Source organism: Schistocerca nitens, chromosome 3 (assembly GCF_023898315.1).
Source record: "Schistocerca nitens isolate TAMUIC-IGC-003100 chromosome 3, iqSchNite1.1, whole genome shotgun sequence".
NCBI classification, from domain to species: Eukaryota; Metazoa; Arthropoda; class Insecta; order Orthoptera; family Acrididae; genus Schistocerca; species Schistocerca nitens.
In genome coordinates this window covers 80,040,426-80,058,305 of record NC_064616.1, presented here as the reverse complement: position 1 = coordinate 80,058,305, position 17,880 = coordinate 80,040,426, and the positions used below count along the sequence as shown (strand labels likewise).

The following is a 17,880-nucleotide window of genomic DNA, read 5'->3' as shown; positions in this document are numbered from 1 at the left end:
CTTCCGATTTCGAACTGTTTGGCCCAATGAGGGATGCTCTCCGCGGGAAGCAGTGCGTGGATGATGGGGAGGTTATTGATGCAGCAGGACGGTTGCTCCGTGCGGGCATACAGACCGTGGCACAGAAAGTAAACTATGTTGAAAAACAAGGTTTTACAAAAGAGTGGGATGTAGTGGAGTCCCGAATAAAACCAACCTGCTTAAAAAAATGTTTTTCATTACTTGTTGAACGTCCCTCGCGTGATTCCCTCAACATCGCCTGATTTATATGTACTACATTCCGTTATCCTTGTTTTGCTTTTGTTGATGTTGATCTTTTAGCCTCCTTTCAAGACACGGTCCACTCCATTCACCTGAACTTCCAAGTTCTTTGCTGCCACTGACAAAATTAGTGTCATTGGCATACCTCACAGGTTTTATTTCTTCTACATAAGGTCTAATTCTATCTCCAAATTTTTCTTTGATTTCCTTTACTGCTTCCTCAGCATAACATCGGTTGTGGGCTACAACCCTGTCCCACTTCATTCTCAACCACTGCTTCACTTTCATGTCCTTCGACTCTCCCAAATGGAGTCTGATTACTACATAAGTCGTAAATAACCTGTCGTTCCCTGTATTTCATCCCTGCCACATTCAGGTTTTAAAAGAACTCCCACAGTGAAACATTGTGCAAAAAATGGTTCAAATGGCTCTGAGCACTATGGGACTCAACTGCTGTGGTCATTAGTCCCCTAGAACTTAGAACTACTTAAACCTAACTAACCTAAGGACATCACACACATCCATGCCCGAGGCAGGATTCGAACCTGCGACCGTAGCAGTCGCACGGTTCCGGACTGCGCGCCTAGAACCGCGAGACCACCGCGGCCGGCCAAACATTGTGCAAAAAATGCAAACGTGAGCGTCGTTGGAAACTGTAAACCACATTTGTTCTTTATTTGGATGTGAATATCGATTCTCAGTCGAAGTGGTGTGAACACACAAAGGTACTTGCAAACAGAATGTCATCAGCATGTTATGCCCATAGAATCCTATCATCAGTGTGTAACATGCAGTGTCTTTTAGTTACATGTTATTCATATGTACACTCATTTCTTGGCTATGGCATTCTTTTTTGAAGAACAAATGCACACTAGTCGAGCTCATTCTAAAGATCTGTCCAGAACACTGTGGATTTTAACTGCTCGATGTCAATACATTTACCAGTCAGTCGTACACATCAAAAATAACATTGGTAATTACTGCACAAACAGCTCTATCCATTACTATGCAACAAGAGATAGACTCAACTTACATTTACCAAGAAAAAATAAACATAAAACTCAAAACAGCATTTTCTACCAAGGAATAAACCTGTACAATAAATTACCAAAAGAGATTAAAGAAATTGCAAAAATACACTTATTTAAAAAGGCAGTTAAAAAGTACCTGTTATGCAATACATTTTATACATTGAAGGATTACTTAGCTAAAACAGAGTAGCGGTTTGACAGAAAATGTTATACAAATAAATAATAATGATTATAAAATATCCAACATTCCACATAACACCTTCACTTTATGTTTTTTTCCTTCTTTTTTTTTCCTTTCTAGAAATACTTACCCCCAAGCTATGCATGGCACAATACTAACATATCTTCCTCTTTGTGAGCTCAACATCTCACTCATTATGGAGGGATGCTGACTCAGGTTTTCAGGATATCAAATGGGAAGTTGCGGTACAGAAAATGGCCCAGAGATCGCCAATGTGTGTGTGTGTGTGTGTGTGTGTGTGTGTGTGTGTGTGTGTGTGTGTGCAGTGACTGATAGTGAGATATGAGTGAACAATGTGGCATTACATTATTTAATAAGTTATTTTTAAAGAAAGTATTGGATACCAGAAGTAAATCTAATGATTGCCTCTAACTAGAAGTCTGTAAATATATGTGTATACGAATTAGCTTATTTTAAAATGATCTAAATTTGTAAATACTTCGACATGTCCTATATCCTTGTAAAAAGATATCTACGGATGAATAAAGCTACTACTACTACTACTACTCCCTTAAAATATCTCCAAAATTTTTTGATACCGATTGTTTAATAATTAAAGCCGGTCTAAGGCATCCATTCAGTCAGTTGTTGAACTGTCTTGTGTGACAGTTGAAGATAGCAAACCGAAAGGCGAAGTTTCAAATTTCACGTTCAAGAAATCGTTCACACAGGAGAATCATAAAAACATGCCGCATTTGGCCATTGGACAGACTCCTGTATGGAAGATATAGTAAAAAGCCTTTCTGACGTACAGAAACAACTGAAGGATTTGAAAGAAAATAAATGACCAGGCCAAGATGGGATCCCAATTCAGTTTCACAAAGAGTACTCGACTGCATTGGTTCCGTACCTATCTTGCATTTATCGTGAATCTCTCACCCGGCATAAAGCCCCAAGCGAATGGAAAAAAGCACAGATGACTCCAGAACGATAAAAGAACAGAACCGCAAAATTACAGACCAATATCCCTAACTTCTGTATGCTGCAGAATCTTCGTACATATTCTCAGTTCGAATATAATAAACTTTTTTGTGGCTGAGAAGCTTATATCCACAATAAGCATGCTTTTAGAAAGCATTGCTGGGACGAAACTCAGCTTATCCTTTTCTCGCATGACATACTGAGAACTATGGAAGCACGGCAACAAGCAGACTCCGTATTTCTAGATTTCCGGAACGCGTTTGACACGGTGCCCCATTGCAGACTGTTAACGAAGGTACGAGCATATGAAGTAAGTTCCCGGATATGTGAGTGGCTCAAAGACTTCTTCAACAATAGAAGCCAGTACGTTGTCCTCGATGACGGGTGCTCATCAGAGACTTTGGTATCGACAGGAGTGCCCCAGAGAAGTGTGATAGAACCGCTGTTGTTCTCTGTATACATAAATGGTTTGGCTGACAGGGTAGGCAGCAATCTGCTGTTGCTTGCTGATGATGCCGTGGTGTAGGTTAAGGTGCCAAAGTTGAGTGACTGTACGGAGATACAAGACGACTTGGAAAAAAATTTACAGTTGGTGTGATTAATGGCAGTTAGCTCCAAATGAGGAAAAATGTAAGTTAATGCGGATGAGTAGGAAGATCAAACCTGTAATGTTCGGATACGGTATTACTACTGTCCGGCTTGACACAGCCAAGTCGTTTAAATATCTGGGCATAACGTTGCAAAGCATATAGGACGCTGGTGACATCTATTCTTGAGTACTGCTCGAGAGTTTGGGATCCGTACCAGGCGGATCGAAGGAAGACATCGAAGCAATTCAGAGGCGGGCTACTAGATTTGTTACCGGTAGGTTCAAATAACACGTAACTGTTACGGAGATGCTTCGGGAACTCAAATGGGAATCCCTGGAGGGAAGGCGACGTTCTTTTCGAGAAACACTATTGAGAAAATTTAGAGAATCGGCATCAGAAGCTGACTGCCGAACGATTTAACTGCAGCCAATATAAATTACACGTAAGGACCACGAAGAAAAGATACGAGAAATTGATGCTCATATGGAGGCATACAGACAATCGTTTTACACTCGCTATGTTTGCGAGTGGAATAGGAAAGGAAATGACTAGTAGTGGTACGGCTTACCCTACGCCACGCACCGTACGGTGGCTTGCCGAGTGTCTGTGCAGATGTAGATGCAAATGTAGAAAATGCAGCTACTTACAGACGTCCAGAGTGGACTGTAATTATGGTATGGCAGCGAAACTTGGTATATATTGTAATGCGTTAATGCGGAACCGATTTACGCTGGGAAAGAAAGATAGCTCCAGTTTTGGCCTCCAGGTGCAAACCTGGCGGTGTACAGCATCTCGTCGACGCTTCTGGTGAACAAATGGAGAAAGCGGCGCTTAAAAATAAAATCAAAATTGTGCTTTTCTCACTTGCTTCACCATTTGTGCCCACGTCACTTTCCTAATTTAATACATATTGAAACACTGCTATACGTCTTTCTTGCATTCACAGCACCAGGTTTTCAATTGGTGGCTAAAATTGGAACTAATTTTTTCCAGTGTAAATAGGTTCCACATTAACGGATTAGCATATCTACCAAGTTTCGTTGCCATACGATAATGACGGTCCATACTGGACTTCTGTGAGTGGCTGCATTTTAATTGTAACTGTGGTGTCACCGCCAGACACCACACGTGCTAGGTGGTAGCTTAAATCGGCCGCGGTCCATTAGTACATGTCGGACCCGCGTGTCGCCACTGTCAGGATCGCAGATCGAGCGCCACCACACGGCAGGTCTCGAGAGACTGACTAGCACTCGCCCCAGTTGTACGACGACTTTGCTAGCGACTACACTGACGAAGCCTTTCTCTCATTTGCCGAGAGACAGTTAGAATAGCCTTCAGCTAAGTCCATGGCTACGACCTAGCAAGGCGCCATTTGTAACATTGCATGTATCTTAAGAGTCTCACTTGATTCGTCAAGAGCGATGTACCACAAGGATGGAATAAAGTTAAGTATTTCCGCAGCTACGTACTTTTCTTTATAGCATTCATTACGTATCTGGTTTCAGACCTCACGCCATCCTTCGTGCGCTTATAGCGTGCATTTCGGCCCCCTCAAACACACTGAGTCGGCACCTCTTGTCGACACATCAGTAACCACCTGGTACATTCGTATAAGAATGTCGCCCGGATGAGATTTAAAACTGCAAGGAACAGGAAAGTCAGTACAAACTGCTTCAGAGGCGCTGAAAGTGCCAGTCGCTAAGGAGGATGGCGCTGAAACGTTCTGAATGCAAGAAAACACCGACAAGTAGTCTAAACATCCTCCCGTATCTCCGAAACGGCACAATTGAACGTTCGAGCAGTGTTGGACGATAACGTCTGAGACAACAAGGGCCCGATAAGTGGAGGCCGGCCCGGCAACTGGCAGTGCCTCTCTCCGCCGGCCGTGTGTCCGCGACAGGAAATAATCACGTCCATCACTGTGCGATGGCAGATAAAAGCCCAGAGAAATACGTGCGTTTTAAAACGCTACACCGGTTTCGTACTGAGACGAGAAATTACAAAATCTCATTTTACTTAATTAAAATGTTAGAAAACAAAACATTAGGACAACAAAGGTGGTAGCAGTGAAGTGTGCCCGCAAACTACAGCCACACACTCTTTTAACTAGTTACTAATGACAGAAACATCGAGGCCAGGATTTTAACTTTCATGCAACTAATCACGGAGTTTTGCTGCTTTGAGTCAAAATAATTTAGTTTAATTATGTAAAGACATAACAACGTGATAATTAAGATAGTAATTCCTGGGAAGTCAACCAGTTAACAAGCGATATTAAAACCGATCAATTGCAGAGTGTGTACCCTAATGCCCAACGTCCTCGTTAAATGTAGGACAGCTGTACTACTCGCTACTATTCATGAAACTTGTATCCGAGTCAAATCCTTATTCTCTTGCCTCAGCGAGTTATATGTCGTTGTTGTTGTTGTTGTGGTCTTCAGTCCGAAGACTAGTTTGATAAAGCTCTCCACGCTATCATAAACAAGCCTCTTCATATCTACACAACAACTGCATAATACAGCCACTTGAACTTGCTTATTGTTGTCAAGATTTGGTCTCACTCTACAGGTTTACCCTCCCTCCCCCTTCCCGCCTACACACACACTTCCTTCCATTAGGAAATTCTCATTCCTCATTATGTGTCTTGTCAACCGTTCCCTTCTTTTAGTCAATTTGTGCTGCAGATTTCTTTTTTAGCAGTTCGATTCAGTACCGCCTCATTAGCTATTCGATCTACTCCTCAATTTTTCAACATTCTTCTGTAGCACCTCCTTTTAAAAGCTTATATTCTCTTCTTGTATGAACAGATTATCATCAGCGTTTCACTTCTGTAGATGCCTACACTCCATACACATACCTCCAGAAAAGAATTCCAACACGTAAATTTATTTTTGATGTTAACAAGTTCCTCTTTTTCATAAGCGCGTTTCTCGCAACTGCCAGCCTGAATTTTATGTCCTCTCTATTTCGGCCATCGTCGTCAGTTATTTCGCTGCACAAATAGGAGATCTCATCGAGTACTTTTAGTGTCTAATTTCCTAATCTGATTGTCAGGATCACTTGATTTAATACGACTACGTATAGTTGCCCTTGTTTTATTTTCGCTGGTGTTCGTCTTAGAATCTCTTTTAAGGCACTATCCATTCCATTCAACTGCCCTTGCAAGCCCTTTGCTGTCTCTGACAGAACTACAATATCATCGATAAATCGCAAAGTTTTTATTTTTTTCCCTGACCTTTAATTCCTTTCGAAATTGCTCCTTGGTGAGTTATATAGATGGTTGATATCTGTAATATGATGACGTACCTTACCGTTTTCATTTCGAATACTTTCCTCTATTTCAGTTCTTATCCAGTAAACTAGTCACCTATTGATGATACGAAGTGCTGATTTTGTTTTTCCTCACGCATAATGAAAGCGCCGTGTCATACTGTGGTTTTTATAGTAACGTATCCAGGAGGAGAGAGAACCAAACTCCCGCCAGCCGTCCCGATTTACCCATTTCGGGGTTTCCGTGCAAACCATTTCAGAGGAATGAAAGTAAGAATTGTTACGTCAACAAGATCATAGGCTGTTCCTTCCCACATCCGCGTTCAACAGATTTGGCTCAGTCCCTAATGCCCCTGATGTCGACGTTGATGGGACTTTAAACTCTGCAGGGCGAGGGGACTCAGTTGTTAGAACAATGGACTCCCATTTTTGAGGAGTGAGATTTGAATCCGAGCCCTTGCATCTCGATTTAGGTTTCAGTAGATTACTAAATCACCTGCGATGAATGCCGGATGACTCCTTTCGCAAGGTCACAGCCTAGTGTACACAATTAGCTGTTCTTTACTTTACGTCGGAATGAGTGAAGGAAGTGTAAAAGTTGGGTTCAAAAAAATGGTTCAAATGGCTCTGAGCACTATGGGACTCAACTGCTGAGGTCATTAGTCCCCTAGAACTTAGAACTAGTTAAACCTAACTAACCTAAGGACATCACAAACATCCATGTTCGAGGCAGGATTCGAACCTGCGACCGTAGCGGTCTCGCGGTTCCAGACTGCAGCGCCTTTAACCGCACGGCCACTTCGGCCGGCGTAAAAGTTGGGAGACAAGAGCTCAAGGATCTCCAGAGCGGTCTCCTACAAGATTGGCGTCCTGCAGTTCTTGAAGGACTGCTATTAAACTATTGGAATGATGTCTTCACAGAAACATCTAAGTAATACTTCCTCACGGCTCGAGTCCGCAGTGTACAGCAGGATCTTCCTTACCGCCGAACTGTTTAGGGTCTGGGACAGGACCCCACTCTGCATTGCTCGCTCGATACGCCTCTTCCTCTTAGTAAAATAGACACCGCTACATGTTTATGAGGACTGCCTGCGCAGAAATGGCGGAACTGAGACGTTTCTGATAATGGGTCAGCCGAAAGTAGCTCCTGAGGTTTTTTATGAATGTCCGTGTGTGAGTGTATGAGGCGCTACTTCAGTGTCTGAGGGTACTTGAAATTCTGACACAGTGGATACTCAGAATTGAAACAATAAATCCCCTGAGAATTATAGGTATGGAGAGGAAGGTGGTGTCACAAGGAGCTCCTGAAAAATCAAATTAACTGTGAGTGGGGGATTAGAGGGGATGGGCGATACCACACGATACATAATGACTTTACTTTCCCCTCAGCTGATATACAGTAGCTATAAGCAGTAGTTTAACTGCAGTCTTCAGACACTGATAATTCATACGGAGTTAGCGCCAGATGTGTCGAACACGGATGTGGGAAGAAACCGGCTACGATCATGCTGACGTAACAGTTCTTTCTTCCATTCCTCTGAAGTGGTTTGCACGGAAACATCGAGATACGTAAATCGGGATGACTGGCGGGAGCTTGGTTCACTCTCCTCCTATTCATATAATTAACACGCTTTGAAATATTAAGTATTTTAAAATTTGTGGTTTATAAAACTAAATAAAATTAAATTTCAGTGGTAAGTGAAAAACACAGAATTCCCTAGGATTTTATGAAATTCCTGAAACTCCTTGAAATTCACTGATTTTTTCTAGGTAAAATGTAATTCCCTGAGAATTCCCGATTTTCCAGAAGAATCGCTACCCTGATAGAAGATGATTTTGTGTTACGGAGAAAAAAAGTAAACGAGCGAACCAAAAACAGGGTAATAAATAACTTTACTCATGACGGAGCATAGGCTGAGATTCATATTTGTCAAAAGTTTAAGCAGGATTTTAATTTGTCAGTAATGCTAATGAAATACAGGAATTTATAGACTTCGATTGTGATGAAGTCGCGGGTCTTTATAACGAATCAGTGAGCTGTGTAAGTGCTTGCAATTTGTCCTTAAATTTCATTGCACGGCATGTAGTTACCTGGGCTTTATTTTCAGGAATGTAAACTTCTGACAGAGACCATTACTGCAATACGATAGTGCCGAAACGTGTTCCAGTAGTACTGGAAACGTTGTAATGGGAAAAACGGGGAGACTCCTACTTCATTCTTTGGATACACTGGTATGCATTAATAAGATCCTAAGAACAAGTTAGCATTATTATCTGTTCTGAGTTGTTTGTGCAGTTTTGTTACTTATACCTTTTTATATATTTTAAGACTTTACCAAACTGTTGTGTAATGTAGGAGGCCACTCCCGCAAGTCAGATATCATTTGTTAAATTCGAAATGTCTGTTATGGCTGTACGAAATGCATTCTACTCCATGCTTTTCTCAGCACAGTAACGCTTTTGGTTGTCAGCAATTTTTCTTGTAACAAACCCATTTGTACTTTAATCTCTTAGAAGTTGCGTCCACTAGCCCACCAAGAGACCGCAAATCCCTCACGTACACTTCCTGACGGCAAGAAGGGTGTTTAGTGTCGATCGAACGGCTTGACACTGCTACATTAATCCCAAGCTACACTCGTCTCGTGCCTAATTCTTACGCAGCTAGTATGAAAATGAGAAAATCAATACAAATGTATGTGCAGCAGGACTGGCCACACCACACGCGTGTTGGAAGTGGGCACCGCGTGCGCACCGACGTTCGGTCCCCATCGGCTTTGGTCGGTCATTCTCGGAAGTACCTGGTAGAGCGCCGCATTTCATCTAGTACTGCGGTGCGGCAATTTTCGGTCGGTTCTACTCTCTTCATTTCGGCAGAATCGTGATATCACCGCTGTAACCCTTCGCTATTTGTCGGTTGTATGAAAGGCGTCCGCAAGTCCAGTAGCTGTTCGCAATTTTTTAGTTGTGTACTTACTGCGACAGTACGGGCTGCTTTTTTCTGTTACTATCCATCTGTGTGCTTCCATTTTGATGGCCGGTTGGTACACCACTTCACACACTTTTACACAATCTGTATACTTTTACACTGTGATAATGAAACTTTGCCAGCGTCCAGCATGTGCTATACAACTGTTGCTTGTTACAAAGATCTTGACAAAATATATGACATCGCCCTACTTTCCTCAGAGATGTTATTTGTTTTTGTTTGCATGTATTAAAGTCGATATATGGGCAAATACTTTAATCAGACTGGCGTTAACATGAGAGGTCAAAATAAAATAAATTAATGCATGAATCACTACAAGAACAAACTCCAAGTTATCCGACGTCTTATCCCTATTCGTATATTAACGTATAATACAGTGAGTTTATGATCAAGTACTTTAATCAAGATTGGCATTAACACGAATGCCCAGGGTTAAAATAATACAGAGTTTTAGTACTTGCAATGAAATGCAGCTGTTTGTGAGTAAATTTGTATGTAAATTTAAAACAATGTCCAGAACGGCATCTGCCATGGCATCATACTTGCTAATTATTTTATTCCTCACGTGCATATCACAGATTATAGCACTCAGGTTGCCACGTAATAGTGACCTATTTAGTTTCGTAAGCAAAAAAAAAAAAAAAAAAAAAAAAGGTTTCACATATATATCTTGATGGAAATATTGTAGCACTTTAGCAACTTCATTATGGAGACATGGAAGCTCTACCTGAGGAAAACAATGTGGACATACTGGACAGTTTTAAAGTAAAAGGATTTGTTTTTAAAAATGGTTCTGAGCACTATGGGACTTACCATCTAAGGTCATCAGTCCCCTAGAACTTGGAACTACTTAAACCTAACTAACCTAAGGACATCACACACATCCATGCCCGAGGCAGGATTCGAACCTGCGACCGTAGCGGTCGCGCGGTTCCAGACTCAAGCGCCTAGAACCGCTCGGCCACACTGGTCGGCCAGAAATTACACTGCAGAGCAATCAGTTACATGCGCACATACGCAGTGGCAAACTGAAATGCCAAACCGTCTCGAAAACAGATGTAAGGTTGCCAGTGTCCTCAAAAGTTTAGAAAGCTATCCTTATAATTCTTTCTAAAGCCACACTGCATTCTTCAGATCTCGTGTTTTCCTTAACGCAGTGTGCTTAGGTAACTGGACTATTTTTGGAAGAACTTCTCTCTTCTAGAATGCGATTTTCTTTTTGAATACATCCCTATCGAGTCTCTCACCTTGCAGTGTCTTACTGTTGGCAGTATGCAGCCAAGTCCACATAACATGCGAGGTCTAAAATCAATTCTTGGTGTTCTAATTTTGGTTCATACACTCCTAATTCCTTCATAAATTCATCAATACCGGGTTTTAAATCGAAAAATCTATATAGGCATGTCCCTTGACTTGACCAACTACTATGGGACTTAACATCTGAGGTCAGCAGTCCCCTATATACTTAGAACTACTTAAACCTAACTAACCTAAGGACATCACCCACATCCATGCCAGAGGCAGGATTCGAACCTGCGACCGCAGCAGCCGCGTGCTTCCTGACTGAAGCGCCTAGAACCGCTCGGCCACCACCGCCAGCAACTACTTTTCAGTAATATATAAATTATCTACACTCTTCGTTCAGTTCCATCAAAAACTGTTGCAACCGACAGTGGAATTATACTATTCATACCACCAATTTCTTCACGTGCTCCATACCTGCAATTAGCACACAATCCTTCTTGAAACTGACCGTGGCGGCGAGTACGAACTGGTGTCATGTCACAGACGCTCCAAGGAGCAGGCGAAAGGGGCGCTTCAGCAGGTACTGCGTATTCACATTGGTGGTATATCCACCTTGTATAGCAGACTTTCCATTGCTCTTGACATGACGTACAGCCTTACGACTTCACATTGAGCCATCGTCATCCCTGGCCTTCAAGTTACAAACATGTATACTACGCATGGAAAATCACAGTTTGTGGCGGAGAGTACTTTGCGTACCATTTCCCATCCCCACCGTTCCTGTTCCACTGCGTGACAGGAGTCGTTGTTCGGTCTCTTGACTCACCCCGTAACAGTCCTCCTACCACGGAAACAGGAAACATCACTGGCAGTTCTTGGAACCGAGTCGAGGACCTCCACATGGCAGTCAGCCTCGTTGACCACTCAGCTGTTAAGAGGCGGACGTATACTTGTAGGTAAGAGGAGTCAATATGTTGGCTGACAGTTCCAGTTTTAACAGTAATACACATCCTGATGCACAGCTTCTCTACATCTACATCTAAATCTACACGATTACTGACAGAGGGTTCATCGAACCACCTTCAAGCTATTTCTCTACCGTTCCATTCGCGAAAACCGCGCGGAAAAAACGAACACTTTAATCTTTCCGTGTGAGCTCTGATTTCTCTTACTTTATTTTCATGATCATTTCTTCCTATGTAGGTCGGCGCCAATAAAACATTTGCGCTCTGGGAGGAGAGAGTTTGTGACTGAAATTTCATGCCAAGCTCCTATCGCAACGAAAAACGCCTTTGTTTTAACGAATGGCGTACCAGTTGGCGTATGATATTCCTGGCACTTTCTCCCCTAACACGAGCTGTCCTCCTGTGAACTACTTCTGTATTCTCCGTCAATCCTATCTGATGCAGATCCCACACCGAGTAGCAGTACTCCGGAAGGGGAAGGATGCAAATAGCTTGTGTAAATCATTTTGCAATTCGTTTTAATATTACAATGGCTTTACGAGACGATAAATGACAGCATCATCACCAATTAATCTAAGAGGGCTGCTCAGAATGTCTCCTAAATCTGTTTTACTCGACGACTTTCCGTAAACTACTACGACTGTGTGTCCTTTCTGAGAATCACGACTCCAGTCGCGCAACTGAGACGAACTCCGTAAGCACACAGTTTCATTAGAAGTCGTATGTAAGGAACGGTGTCAAAACCTTCTAATAATATTAACAATATGGAATCAGTTTGACATCCTCTGTCGACAGGACTCATTACTTCGTCAGAATAGAGAGCTAGTTGTGCTTCACAAGAAAGATATTTTCTGAATCCCTGTTGGGAATTCATAATGTTCGAACACACTGTACGTTCCAAAATCCTACTGCAAATAGACGTTGGTTATATGGGTTAGTAATTCAATGCATTGCTCCCATTTTCTTTTTTGGGTACTGGTGTGACCTACGCAACTTTCCAGTCTTTAGGTACGGATATTTCGATGCACGAAGAGATTGTATGCTAAGTATGGAGCTATTGTACTCTCTGAAAGGAACCTGACTGTTGTACGATCTGGACTAGAGGCCTTGCCTTTATTAAGTGATTTAAACTGCTTCGCTACACCGGGGATCACGTTGGCAGTTGTTCTTGTTTCAAATTATGGAGTATTTACTTCGTCTCCTTTGGTGAAAACCGAGTTCAGTGATACGGCTCTGTTATCAGTAACATTACCATTTCTATCGAGCGGTTACGTTACTTCAAAAATGTTCAAACGGCTCTGAGCACTATGGGACTTAACGTCTGTGGTCATCAGTCCCCTAGAACTTAGAAATACTTAAACCTAACTAACCTAAGGACATCACACACATCCAGGATTCGAACCTGCGACCGTAGCAGTCGCGCGGTTCCGGACTGAGCGCCTTAACCGCGAGACCACCGCGGCCGGTGTTACGTTACTGATTACGTTTTGACACTGTTGTAGTTAACGTATAACCCCAATCTCTTTGAGTTTTCTGCTAGATTTAGAGACAGAGCTCCGTTATGGCAGCTATTAAAAGCATTTCGCATTGATGATTGCACTAATTTCCGAGCTTCTCTAAAACTTCACCAGTCTCTAGGCATTTTGCGTTTTTTAAATTTGCATGTTTCTTCCGTTGCTTCAGCATCAATTCTGACCTGTTTTGTGTGCCTTCGGGATCAGTATCATCTCTTATGAATTGATTTGGTATATATCTCTAAATTGCAGTCGATACTATTAGCTGAATTTAAACCTGATCTGGTGTACATTTGTATCATTTAATTAAGAGTGCAGATTGTCTCTTAGGAAGGCGTCCAGCGAATTTTAATCTGATTTTTTAAATAGATATATTTTGCGTTTATTTTTGGTCGATTTGGATGTTACGGTGTTCAGTCTTGTTAGGAAACTTTGTCTCGAAACCTGGCAGAAAATCCAAAGGGATTCTGGTAGTATGTGATGTATGTTAGCGGCAAGAAACAATCAATACCTTCTCTGCGCGATAGCAATGGAGATACTGTCGAAGACAGTGCTGCCAAAGCAGAGTTACTAAACACAGTCTTCCGAAATGCCTTCACAAAAGAAGACGAAGTAAATGTTCCAGAATTCGAATCGAGAAGAGCTGCCAACGTGAGTAACGTAGAAATAAATATCCTCGGAGTAATGAAGCAACTTAACTCACTTAATAAAGGCAAGTCTTCTTGTCCACACTGTATACCAATTAGGTTCCTTTCGGAGTATGCTGATGCATTAGCTTCATACATAATAATCATATACAACCGTTCGCTGGACGAAAGATCCGTACCCAAAGACTGGAAAGTTGCACAGGTCAAACCAACATTCATGAAAGGTAGTAGGAGTAAGCCACTAAATTACAGGCCCATATCGTTAACGTCGATATGCAGCAGGATTTTTCAACATATATTGTGTTCAAACACTATGAATTACCTCTAAGAAAACTGTCTATTGACACACAGTCAACATGGGTTTATAAAACATCGTTGCTGTGAAACACAACTAGCTCTTTATTCACATGGAGTGTTGAGTGGTATTGACAAGGGATTTCAGATTGATTCCGCATTTCTGGATTTCTGGAAGGCTTTTGACACTGTACCAAAAAAGCGGCTTGTAGTGAAATTGCGTGCTTATGGAATATCGTCTCAGTTATGTCACTGGATTTGTGATTTCCTGTCAGAGAGGTCACAATTCGTAGTAATTGACGAAAAGTCATCGAGTATAACAGAAGTGATTTCTGGCATTCCCCAAGGTAGTGTTATAGGCCCTTTGTTGTTCCTTATCTATACAAACGATTTGGGAGACAATCTGAGCAGCCGTCTTTGGTTGTTCGCAGATGACGCTGTCGTTTATCTACAAATAACGTCATGAGGAGATCAAAACAAATTGAAAAACGATTTACAAAAGACATCTGACTGGTGCGAAAATTGGCAGTTGAGCCTAAATAACGAAAAGTGTGAGGTCATCCACATGAGTGCTAAAAGGAATTCGTTAAACTTCGGTTACACGATAAATCAGTCTAATCTAAAAGCCGTAAATTCAACAAAATACCTAGGTATTACAATTACGAACAACTTAAATTGGAAGGAACACATAGAAAATGTTGTGGGAAAGGCTAACCTAAGACTGCGTTTTATTGGCAGGACACTTAGAAAATGTAACAGATCTACTAAGGAGACTGCCTACACTACGCTTGTCCGTCCTCTTTTAGAATACTTTTGCGCATATGGAATCCTTACCAGATAGGACTGACGGAGTACATCGAGAAAGTTCAAAGAAGGACGTTTTGTATTATCGCGAAATATGGCAGAGAGTGTCACAGAAATGATACAGGATTTGGGCTGGACATCATTAAAAGAAAGGCGTTTTTCGTTGCGACGGAATCTTCTCACGAAATTCCAATCACCAACTTTCTCCTTTGAATGCAAAAATATTTTGTTGACGCCGACCTACACAGGGAGAAACGATCGCCACGGTAAAATAAGGGAAAACAGAGCTCGTGCGGAGAGATATAGATGCGTTCTTTCCGAATGCTGTACGAGATTGGAATCATAGAGAATTGTGAAGGTGGTTCGATGAATCCTCTGCCAGGCACTTAAATGTGATTTACCCAGAGTATTTGTTGCTAATAGGTCAAATATGTTTTGCCAACTATTTACACTTCGGGTAGGCTCCTGCACTAATTTTTCAAGATAATTTTCTGAGAATGCATTCAGAACGATTTCGGACAACGGCTTGTGCCTACCATCAACTTTAAACCTATATTTTCGCCAATATGTCACCACCAACTATGAGTGTATGAGTAGGATATCTATTTGAAATGAGACTCACTTTTCTTTGACTGCTAAGCAAATCATCTGAGTATGGGGGTCGGTAAAAGGAACCAATTACTAATTTATTTTGGTTGTCTATCAGCGCTGGTGCTCTGGTTCTCTTCCAAAACAGCTACGACAATTTACAATACCGATTGTGGAAATAGTTCACGGGTGAATTGCCGGATGTCAGTGTCCGGCAGTTCACCTGTGAACTATTTGAAAATGAAGTACGCCGGGAGAAGGGGAAGAGTCACACAGTACCGACTGTTACGAGGACTTGTTCAAATAACTTACGTGTTTGCTGCCGGGTGACGTCGTCGAACACCGCCGATATTTCGACAGGAGCATTTGTGCCTTGAGAATGGCAGGGTGTGCTCCTGTCGAAATATCGACGGTGTTCGACGACGTCACCCGGCAGCAAACCCGTAAGTTATTTGAACATTCGGTTCGCCGGGAAAAGTTAAGACCTCCCATTGTTACGAGGACTACCTTCCCGTGTTCGTCCTGCACCTTTTCAGACTGACGCCTTTCTTGTAATTTCCCGAGACCCTCTACTCTAAAAAAACCGCCCAGTCCCCTCCACACATGCTGTGTGTAGTGGACCCCTGACCGATTTAACGGAACCCGAAAACCCACGACCGTACAACGGAAGTCGAGGAATCTGCACGCTGCACGTTCGCAGAATCGTTTGAGCCTCCAATGGAGACCCGCCACTCGGCTCTATATCAAAAGCCCGCGGTCAGTCCTATCGACTACACTACACACGGTAAGCTCCGCCGTCACGTCGCAAGGAAGACTGGCAGTCTTTACATATTGAGCTAGCTGCCCGAAATCGGAGAGAATCTCTTCCAATCAAGTGACACACATTGTTCATACTGATATTAGCCACCATCTGCAGCTGGCTGCACCTTTTGCACCCCACAGTATCCGGAACGACCTTTTCCACATCTGGAATGACTCCTCCCAGTATGCACACAGAGTGCACATTGGATTACTTCCCTTCCTTGGCAGCCATAATCGTAAGGCGTCCCATTACATGGCTAACGTTGCAGCTCCCATGTAGCAGTAATCCCACCTTCTGTGACTGCTCAGACCTTGCAGGCCGAGAGGCTTCCCCTGAAACACGCAAGTGACTGTATCTGGCTCAGTGTGTTTATCAGACACTGTCAGCACCTGTAACCTGTTCAGCAGACGAACCATGGAGGCAGTGTGGTGGGCCCCCTGAAGTTTCTTTCGCTTCCTGCAGCACCTTGGGACGACCTCACACTCGACACCAGGTGTGCGGGCAGCACCCAGGTGGCCACAATAGTGCGCCGATCAGTGAACACGTGGTACGTCCTGGACGGGACCGATGACCCCGCTGTTTGGCCCCCGTAGCCTAATCAACCGACCAACCGACACACTAAATACAGCACACATATGCTCCAGCCAGTTACTATAATGAGGGATTGTGTCTGATAAATACACAAACACGCACCAAATTTAGGTGTTCAAACTAAATAGCACAGAGGGAATTCACAATAAGTCACATCTTATGAGAAGCCGTGTCAGATCATAAACGAAACGGTGTACTTCAACGCGCTACCCCCGCGACGAAAGCACCACTCGAGTTTCTCTTCTATCGTCCGCAACTGGAATTGGATGAACATCGCTATGAACTTTCCCTACCAATTCTTTCTAGTACGAATCCCTGATGGACGAGAAATACTGAACTACTGCTCGAAGAGGAGTTTTGTAAGCTACTGCATTTGTGGGTGGACCACATTTGCAGAAGAATTTCCCAATCAATTTCAGTCTAGCGTTTGCAGAAGATTCTCCCGATGAATTTCAGCCTGGCATCTGCCTTTCCTACGACTGGTTTTACATGGCCGTTAATCTTTAAATCGCTTCGTACTCCGAATCTCAGACATTTTATAGATGCGAGTGTTTCCAGGATTTGTTCGGCAACCTCGAAAGCACAGCACACAATAATGGAGGCTGCAAAGGTTTTGGCGACGATTTTCCTGTCGGAAGCGAAGCGCGAATCACGTGCAGGTACTTACCATTTGGTAGAAGAAGGGGTGCGTGAGCGCGAGCCAGCGCTCCACAGCCATGACGATGGCTACGCAGCCGGAGCCGAGCCCGAAGAGGCGCCAGAGGACGCGCACGACGCAGGACCAGTACTCGGAGAAGTACTCGCAGGGCAGGTAGAGCTTGAGGTAGAGCTGCAGCAGCATGCCGGTGAGCGCGACCAGGTCGTTGGCGGCGAGGCAGCGCAGCATCAGCGCGTGGCGGCGGTGGCGCGCCTGGCCGCGCAGGATCAGCAGCGCGGCGACGTTGCCCGCGACGCCCAGCACGTACGTGAGTGTGATGGCCAGCTGCCGGCCAGGGCCCAGCGGACGCCGCCCGCACCCACCCTGCGCCGCCGCCGCCGCCGCCGCCGTAGCAAGCGTCGCGTTCATCTGCCGGCACACAGCGCGCGCCCCATTCAACTACCCAGCTGTGATTACTGCATTTTACGTACAC

The 17,880-nt window shown here is 43.4% G+C and overlaps 1 protein-coding gene across 1 annotated transcript in view; it reads right to left on the bottom strand.

Moving 5' to 3' along the window:
- Positions 1-17,636, bottom strand: part of LOC126249091 (prostaglandin D2 receptor) — a 406,101-nt gene extending 388,465 nt beyond the window's left edge. Inside the window, exon 1 of the mRNA XM_049950742.1 lies at positions 17,418-17,636. Within this exon, the coding sequence (XP_049806699.1) occupies positions 17,418-17,636 (219 nt within the window). The remainder of the gene's footprint in view (positions 1-17,417) is intronic.
- Positions 17,637-17,880: the final 244 nt, after the last annotated feature.